We start from the raw sequence: 9,543 nt of genomic DNA, 5'->3' as shown, positions 1-9,543 counted from the left end.
TCAAAGAGCATATCGACGCTACTTGGTGGGGAGCTGCCAGTCAGTGTCATAAACAATAATAAGTACATATCCCCGCTGACTTCTGAAGCTCAGCAGACAGACAGAAATGAGGAAGACAACTTGTCCTCCCTCGATCATGCTGTTTACACCGCTCTGTCTGATGAAGTCAAAAATGTTAGGCTTTGATGTCAGAGCACTGCTTTCTGTCAGAACTGGACCTGTCAGTGAATGATTTGGGCCGGGAGGGGGCGCTCCTGCTCTGCAAATCCCTCAGACGACCCAGATGTCCAATAGAGAAACTTGGGTATAGTAACCCTGTTAATCCCCTTCTGAATATAAGTCATAAAATTCCACCTTACCACAATATTTAACACATTGGTGCATGTTGTGTTCCACCGTACAGCTGGACACGATGTGAGTTAACTCAGTCTGTCTTCGAGGAACTGGGTTCAGTGCTGAGGAGTGGGACTTCTCAACTGAGGTCTCTAACTGTAGGTTTTAATGAAGTTGGAGACCAAGGAGTTAAATATCTTTTAGAAGCTGTTGCACATCCAAGCTGTCTGCTGGAGGAGCTGGACTGAGTTCAACACTCTAACACTCTCCTTGTACCAGTTTTATCACCACATTGCTGTGTGCACTATATTCAAATCCAAGTTTGAGCAGTAATGGGTTACATGTAACAGGACAATGTAATTAGGATTAAAAAAAATTTAACTGCATTCTATTACAGCAAAAAGACACGATCAGTTAATTTAGTAAAAATGGGGATTGTTGAACAGGATTAGAATTTTAAAATACATGTGAACATAAGAGCAATGTATTGGCATGTTTAGTGCATGCATTAAAACACTTATAAAGTCTTATAACACCACTCTGGTATTATTGAAACCAGCTAATCTTAGAGTCAATTCATTAACCTGGCCTGTAGTGAAAAAATGTTTTTCTGGGTGGAAATTTTACACTTTATTTTTAAATTTTATTTAATCTCATATTAGAAAAGAGGAACAACATCACACACCAACATTAGCTACACAGATCAACCACTAACGTTAGTTACACAGTAATCCAGTTATAGCTAATCTGTCAATACTACTACTACTACTACTACTACTACTACTACTGAAGGCAGTTTACTCCATAATCCATAATTACTGCTGTCTAAACAGGCATTTGTGAATAACAGAAGAAGTAATAGCTGGATAAACAATTGAAAAAATGAACATAAGACTTTATATTACGCTAAACAGTTTAACGATATTTGGTACATTATTTTAATAATGTGATACTTGGATTAGGTTACTGATTACTGTTTTTTAAAGGTAACTAGTAATTGTATCAGAATACATTTTAAAGTAACTCTGCCAACCCTGTTAAAATCTGTCTGCCTCTGTTTCATCACAGTGTTGAAATGACTGGTCTGACAGACGCCAGTGTCGAGGACTTGTGTGCTGCTATAAGAACCAGTAAGACTTTGAGGCGTCTGGAACTGAGAAACAACTCGCTGACTAATGCCTCTGTCCCAGCCCTCATCCAGGTCATGGAGGACAGCCAAAACATGCAGGAGCTGAAGTAAGCCTGATTCACTTATAAACTATCTTGAGGCAGTGCACTGCAAACATCTAACAGCTGCTTTTGTCTCCAACTCTTTCAGCCTCAAGTACAACAACCTCCGTGACGAAGTTTTTAATATGTTGTATGAGTGCAATAAAATAAGATACTGAAGTAGACGGATCAGTCCATCCACTTCACAGACTGCTAGAAGATCACAATATTGATTGTGGCCATGTTACTACAGTGAATTGTTTTGATGGCAGTGCATGCTGGTTGCTCCTTCAAAGCCACAATTTTGTTCTAATCTTATTAATTTGGCTTTATCGCCCCAAAAAAATATTACTTATGACAGAAATACACTCATAGGTATTGATATAAGGAGGCGCAAGGTTTGAATTAAGAATAATGGACCTTGGGACGATCACTTCTGACCACCCAGCCAGACTAAAGACCCCAAGAGGAGAGGAGGACAGTGGGAAATAACAGCCATGCTAATCCAGCTTGGATTTAAGGCGGCTATTTACATTTTAAACATCATTCTTCAGGTCAGGGTTGGTATTCATATGTGCAATTTCTGTATTGTATTTTTTTTTTTTTCTGTCCACACTGCATAGGTCTGTTATCTTTTCCCTGTACATACTTCTATTCTTCTTCTTCTTCTTCTTCTTATTATTATTATTATTATTATTATTATTATTATTATTATTATTATTATGTGGTCAGTACTTTGCAGACTCTGAGTCCAAATTATGTCACCTTCTTGTGTTTCTTAATAAAAAGGTACATTTAAAATATATTTATTGGTGGAAAGATGTTTTAAATGTACGTTTCCATTATATTTACTTGAGTATATATTTATTCTTTGCACTTCTTAATAAAAAGGTATATTTAAAATATACTTATAATATTAGTTAGTGTAAAGGTGTTTTAGAGAAACGATTCTATCATATTAATTGATTACAAATTTATATCTTGTACTTCTTGCTGTGGTCCAGCAGATGGTTGTTTTATTAGGATGGTCCAGGCTCCGCCCATCGGTGTCAAGTCCATGTTCGACCCCGCCCCATTCCGCGTGAAGGATGACTGGAAACTGCCAGCGGAAGTACAGAGGGTGAAGCTAATGTACATAAAGGCATTAGCAATGCTTCAACTGTTGCTGACTTAGCAGCTTCGGGTAAGCTTAAACATGAGAGGACCCGAAAATATTCGAGCAGTATGTGGTGGGGGTCCCTGCTCCATCTGTCTATCAGCCATGGCCTGAAAAACGTTTAAGACCCCTGCTGTAGAACATATGCTCCAGACTGCAGAACCATTTCATTTCAGTCTTACGGGAGGTGCAGTGTCAGTCATGTTATTTGGAGACCAGCGGCAAATAAACGAGTGAACACATTTTGGAAAAAATCAGTGAATATGCTGTTCTCTGAAGTGTTTTCTTTCCTCTTTTAAAGGTCATACAACATAGATATGTCGAGTTTTACTGTGTCTCTCCACGCCTCTTCCAAAAGCTTCAATAGAACTGTCAGGAAAGTCTGGCGCCAAACAGAGCACATAATGTTCTGCGGTGATCCAACATCCCGGCTTCTTTTTTATTTTCCCTTAATTTGACACAACTGGGTCGTGTCTAGACGGGAAGCCCACGAAAGATCTCGCGAGAATGATGATCAGCTTAACAAAAATAATTATCTTTCCCTTACCTTAACCGATTATTTCGGTCATCAAATCTAGCCATATTTAAACCACAACGCTATCTCACTATAAAATATAATTACTTTGTACAAGACACGCAAAAAAAGAAACGAGTACAGGTATCGCGAGAGTTTCGCAGTTCCGGGGTTCCCCTCTTGAGCGCGAACAAAAATGATCATCCCTGTTAACGGCGGTGAAACAGAGCGCTTCACAGGAGTGAAACCAGCTTTGGAGCTTCTGTATCATCCTCCAGTCTCTGCTTCACAACACTTTATCTAATTTACTTTGTTTTCCAGCGTCACTGAGTTCACGGTAACGAGGTATGTAACTTTTATATGTATAAAAAAAGTAATTTATACTTCCGTGTTTTGAAAGACTACAGCATACTGCTACTTTGTAAAACATATGTGTAGACAGCTTTCATAACAGATAAGTGAAGTTCATCACATTGTAATTTGTTTGCGGAAATGAATGATAGGTTGCCTGCAACGTGTAGGCTGTATGTGTGTACTTATGCATGTACATATGTGTGTGTCATTAATTATGTTTTATTATAGACCTATGCTTAATTGGGACTCTGTGAAGATTAGCCAGTGACCAAAATGGATGTAAATAAATCAAATCAGGTCAAATTACATGTTGCCAGCATACTTTTACATCAAAAGTAAATTGTATTTTATGTATTTTCACAACAGTGATTTACACAATGGACAAAGCCACAGTGTTGACACATATCCTGAAGTCAAAGGACATGTCGACACTTCTTGGTGGGGAGCTGCCAGTCAGTGTCATAAACAATAATAAGTACATATCCCCGCTGACTTCTGAAGCTCAGCAGGCAGACAGAAATGAGGAAGACAGCTTGCCCTCTCTTGATCATGCCATCCGCACCGCTCTGTCTGATGAAGTCAAAAATGTCATACTGGTTGGTCCTGAAGGATCAGGTAAAACGACCGCTTTAGAGAAGCTGGTCGTGGACTGGGCAAGAGGAGAACAACTTCAAAACTTCTCTTATGTTTTCCATTTCCGGATCAGGGAGTTAAATTCTCTTAATGGGACACTCTCCTTGGAGACGTTACTGCTCCGCAATCACGTTCATGTCCCTCCTGAGTTCATGCCCCTGGTTCTTCAGAAGCCTGAGGATGTGTTGTTTGTGTTTGATGATCTGGATCAGCTTGAACAGAGCCTGGACCCGTCTGTCCACACCCCCTGCTCTGACCCCAGCCAGGTGTCTTCACTGTCCTGTGTAGTGGCCAGCTTGCTGAATGGATCACTGCTGAAAGGAGCTGCCTTTGTGGTGGCGACGAGGCCGACAGGACGTCTGCAGTCTCTGGGTGGCACTCGGGTGGAGGTTTTGGGCTTTCTGAAACCACAAAGAGAGGCCTACTTTAAAAGGTTCTTCACTGAGCCTGCTGCTGCCAACAAAGCGCTGATGCACATGGAGAGGACTCTTGGTTTTTATGACATCTGCTCCTCCCCGAGGTTTTGTTGGACAGTTTGTTCTGTTTACAAGTCTCTGATGGATGCTGGAGCAAAACTTCCTGAGACGTTATCTCAGCTGTACGTAGAGATCCTGGCCCACCTGATTCAGACGCTCTCACTGGGTGAGGCCTGCAGCAGAGAACTGGTGTTGTCCCTCGGCAAGATGGCGTCTCACTGCTCTTTTAACCAACATTTGAGGTGTACCAAAGAGGAACTGGATTCTTTTGGTCTTCAACAGTTTCTGACCTCAGTCAGTGTTTTCTTGCGAGTAGATGGTGACCAGTCAGATAGACGTGTCTTCTCCTTCCACTCTGAGCTGATGCAGGAGTTCCTCTTGGCTGTGTCTTTCTTTTTGGACAAGTCTACATCTGAGAGTGTGGAGAAGATGTTAGAAGAGCACAAAGGCCGTGTGAAGTTTCTAGATTTCTTCTTGTCAGCCCTGTCAGAGCCACTCCAGCGCAGACCGCTGGAGATGCTGCTGGGAGAGTTGAACTCTGATCGGATCATGGACTTCAAACGCTGGTTTAAAAGCAGCTCAGAGGAGACACTGAAGAGCTTCTACAAGGACAAGCACTACCACTGCTTCCATTTGCTTCATCAAGCTCAAAATGAGAGTTTGGTGAAAGAGATCATCACCTCCTCAGCACGACTAGGCATCAGCTATGGAGCCCTGAGCCTCCAGGACTGCGTCTCTCTGAATTATGTTGTCACATGCCTCGGTGAGATGGAGCTGTTGAATCTGTACCATACAAGGAATTTGACAGAGGAGGAAGCAGAGGCACTGGCTCCAGCTGTGAGCTTGTCACGTAAGATAATGTAAGTCATGATAAAAATGTATCTAGGCATCATTCATTTCATGTGATCAGTATGCCATCATGTGTATTTGAGACTAAAATATAAACACAACCCTTTTGCTCACATTTTTCATGAATTAGAAGTAAAAAGTCTAAGACTTCTTCTATGCACACAGAACGTTTATTTCTTTCAAAATTTCTTCAGAAATTTGTGAAAACACATATGGTGAGCACTTTTCATTTGCCAAGACAACCTATCCACCTGATAGGTGTGGCATAAGGAGATGCTGATTATTATTATATTATTGCACAGTTGTGCTTTTGACTGATCAAAATAAAAGGCCATTCTAAAGTGTGTAGTTTTGCCATGGAAAATTAAATTTATTGGGCACTTAACTCACTCTTTCACATAGGGCTACAATAGCAGGATTTTAACCCATTTGTAAACCAAGTTTGAGAGAAATAAACCTTTTATGTACATAGAAGACGTATCAGATTTTGTAAACTCATGAAAAATGGGAGCAAAACAAAAGTGTTGTGTGTTTATATTTTAGTTGAGTGTAACATCATTCTGTTGTGTCCACCAGCTTATCATCCAGCTCCTTGAGTACTGGGGCTGTCCGTCATCTGGCTTCAGCCCTCAGCAGAGGACTCACCGAGGAGCTGGATCTCTCTCACACCAGCCTCGCAGATGAAAAGATCAAAACTCTCTGCGCTGGACTCAGACACTGCAAGCTGCAGAGATTAAAGTAAGATCAGCTCCAGGCTTTCTTTCAAATTTAAAATCAGTGAGTTCAGTTAATGAGTCCTTCATATTTTTCCTTTGATTTATTCAGACTTATAGCGTGCAGTCTGACAGAAGCAAGCTGTGAAGATCTGGTGTCTGTCTTGACCTCAAGCACGTCTCAGCTGTGCTTTTTAAACGTGATGTACAATGAAATCGGGGACCAGGGCTTCATTAAACTATGTACAGCACTGCACAGTTTTCACTGCAAACTACAGGAGCTCCAGTAAGTATTTTATGTAAAACTGTACAACTCCAATTCAAAAAAAAAGTTGGAATGCTGTGTAAAATGTACGTGGAAATAGAATTCAGTGATTTGCAAATAGTTTTCTACCCACAGTCAGTTGAATACAGTACAAAGACAAGATATATAATATTCAGACTGATAAACTTTATTGTGTTTTGTAAATACACACTCATTATGAATACAATGCCTGCAACAAGTTCCAAAAAAAGTTGGAACTATGGCAATAAAAAGACTGAAAGTGTTGTGGAATGCTCAAAAAACACCTGTTTGGAACATTTGACAGGTAAACAGGTCAGTGGGTAACTGTGGGTGATAGTATCATGATTGGGCATTAAAGGGACATCCTCAAAAAGCTCAGTCATTCACCAGCAAGGGTGGGGCAAGGGTCCCACACTGTGAAAAACTGTGGGGAAATAGTCCAACAGTTTAAGAACATTTTCCAATGCACAATTGCAAGGAAATTAAAGATTTCACCATCTATAATTAATAACATCATTAAAAGATTAAGCAAATCCAGAGAAGGCAGCACCACATTAAAAACTGCATCAAAAACTCATGATTGTATGAAGGATACTACATGAGCTTAGGAACACTTTGGAAAACCGTTGTCAGTAAACACAGTTTGTCACTGCATCTACAAATGCATAATTCATATATCAACAACATCCAGCAATGTTGCAGACTTTTGGAAATCACTGATGTTGTGACCTTTGGGCTAAAGAAGAAAAGGACCATGTAGATTTTTACCAGTGCTTGCTTTTACAGCCAGTATCTGTGATGGTATGGGGGTGTGTTAGTGCCCGTGGCATCATGGCATTAATGCTGAAAAGTACATACAGGTTTTGGAGCAACATATGCTGCCATTCAGAGGCGTCTTGAGCAATGACATACCCGCTTATTTCAGCAAGACAATGCCAAGACACATCCTGCATGTGTTACAACAGTGTGGCTTCATAGGAAAAGAGTTTGAGTACTAGACTGACCTACCTGCAGTGCATTATGAAGCAAAATATATGACAACAGAAACTCAGTCTGTTGAGCACCTGAAGCTGCATATTAAACAAGACTGAGAAAAAATTCAGTTCTCAAACATTGAGTGTTGTTCAAAGAAAAGGTGATGTATCACAGCGGTAAACATGTCCCTGTCCCAACCTTTTTGGAACGTGATTCAGCCATCAAATTCAGAATTAGTGTATATTTACAAAAACAAAGTTAATCAGTTTGAACATTAAGTATCTTGTCTTTGGTTTGAAAGTTTTTTGTATTGTTTCAATTTATGTTTCACACAAAGTCACGCCTTTTTTGGATTTGGAGTTACAAAAAACAAAACTTTTAATGCAAATGCTGTATATTTATGTTTGAATAATTGACTTTCAGATTTGAAAAATTACCTTATTTTGTTTATTAAAAGGCTACAAAGCTGCAAGTTGACTGCGGCATCAATGGAGGCTTTATCAGCAGCTTTGTGTTCCAGCCAATCAGAGCTGAGAAAAGTGAACCTGACACAAAACAAGATCGGTGTCAGTGGAGTGGAGGCTTTGTGCAAATCCTTGCAACACCCGCTTTGTAAACTACAGAGCCTCATGTAAGTGTGTGTGTTTGAAGATGATGAAAGTGCTGTCACTGCCTTCCCTGTGATGTGCTTAAGACAACCGAAAAATGCAGAATGTGTGATAAATTATACCATTTATATTTATATTTTTCTGACTTTAGTTTCTTTTCTTTTAGTTTGTTTGATAGCGAGCTGACAGGTGAGTGCTGTCCTCATGTGATGGAGGCCTTGATGTCAGAGCACTGCTCTCTGTCAGAACTGGACCTGTCAGTGAATGAGTTGGGCCAGGAGGGGGCGCTGCTGCTCTGCAAGGCCCTCAGTCGCCCTGGATGTCTGATAGAAAAACTTGGGTATAGTCACTTGTGTTATGTGCATTAGATTTTTCAGTGATAAAGTTCCACCTTTCACAAATATTTGGTGACATTCAGATAACAGCATCGGTGTATGTTCTGCTCCACCCTACAGCTTGACACGATGTGAGTTAACTCAGTCTGTCTTCAAGGAGCTGGGCTCAGTGCTGAGAAGTGGGACTTCTCAACTGAAGTCTCTGACTGTAGGTTTTAATAAAGTTGGAGACCAGGGCCTTAAGCATCTTTGGGAGGCTGTTGCACATCCAAACTGCCTGCTGCAGGAGCTGGAGTGAGTTCAACACTCTCTAACACTCTCCTTGTACCAATTTTATCACCACACTGCTGTGTGCACTATATTCAAATCTATCTGCCTCTATTTTATTGTAGCGTTGAAATTACTGATTTGACCGATGCCAGTGTCGAGGCCTTGTGTGCAGCTGTAAGAACCAGTAAGACTTTAAAGGTTCTGAAACTGAGCAACAACTTACTGACAGATGCTTCCGTCCCAGCCCTCGTCCAAGTCATGAAGAACAGCCCGAACATGAAGGAGTTGAAGTAAGCCTGATTTACTTTAGTTAATCATAAACTACATTGAGCCAGTGTACAACAAACATTTTAAACTAACTTTAACTACTTCCTTTGTCTTGAACTCTTTCAGCCTGCAGTACAACGACTTCAGTGAAGACGCCTTTGATATGTTGGAGGAGTGTGGTAAAATACGATACTAAAGAAGATGGATTACAGTACAGTACTGTGCTGGTATTATTACAGCTGAAATGATTACCAGAGTAAACCAGTTGTCCATAAACAAAAAAATATCTGTTTAAATAAATATTTTGACAATCAATTATGTATGCAATTTTTCAAGCAAAAATGGCATTGAGGTACATTTCCAGATTCCAGCTTCTCACATGTGAAAATTTGCTTTTGTTGTGGTAAAGGAGTGTAAAATTAATTAAATTTTGGTCTGGACTATTTTTCCAAACAAGCAATATGATAAATTTTGAATTGTGTCACTTTTTTTGTTGCTATTTTTACATTTCATGTATGTAAAACGATAATAAAAATAATTGTCTTTTGCATTATTTTCTTATTCA

The 9,543-nt window shown here is 40.0% G+C and overlaps 2 protein-coding genes and 1 long non-coding RNA gene across 3 annotated transcripts in view; all 3 read left to right on the top strand.

Annotated features, from left to right (window-relative positions):
* The first annotated feature begins 177 nt into the window (after positions 1 to 177).
* Positions 178 to 2,198, top strand: LOC146325083 (uncharacterized). Its single transcript, XR_014770701.1, has 3 exons — positions 178 to 304; positions 1,402 to 1,569; positions 1,652 to 2,198. It is a non-coding gene; the product is annotated as an uncharacterized LOC146325083 (long non-coding RNA).
* Positions 2,199 to 2,655: 457 nt separating this feature from the next.
* The window catches only part of slmapb (sarcolemma associated protein b), a 30,910-nt gene continuing 24,022 nt past the window's right edge, over positions 2,656 to 9,543 (top strand). Inside the window, exon 1 of the mRNA XM_084720866.1 lies at positions 2,656 to 2,725. The gene's annotated coding sequence lies outside the window, so the exon portion shown is untranslated. The remainder of the gene's footprint in view (positions 2,726 to 9,543) is intronic.
* On the top strand, positions 2,732 to 9,526 carry LOC146325082 (NACHT, LRR and PYD domains-containing protein 3). Its single transcript, XM_084720874.1, has 9 exons — positions 2,732 to 3,557; positions 3,933 to 5,535; positions 6,101 to 6,262; positions 6,350 to 6,523; positions 7,956 to 8,129; positions 8,273 to 8,446; positions 8,562 to 8,735; positions 8,834 to 9,001; positions 9,105 to 9,526. Exons 2-9 carry the CDS (start codon positions 3,944 to 3,946, stop codon positions 9,172 to 9,174), a joined length of 2,688 nt encoding a protein of 895 aa, XP_084577000.1. The 5' UTR covers positions 2,732 to 3,557; positions 3,933 to 3,943; the 3' UTR covers positions 9,175 to 9,526.

This window comes from Lutjanus erythropterus, chromosome 6 (assembly GCF_056507025.1).
Source record: "Lutjanus erythropterus isolate fLutEry1 chromosome 6, fLutEry1.hap2, whole genome shotgun sequence".
Classification (NCBI taxonomy): domain Eukaryota; kingdom Metazoa; phylum Chordata; class Actinopteri; order Lutjaniformes; family Lutjanidae; genus Lutjanus; species Lutjanus erythropterus.
This window is presented reverse-complemented; position numbering and strand designations above follow the sequence as displayed.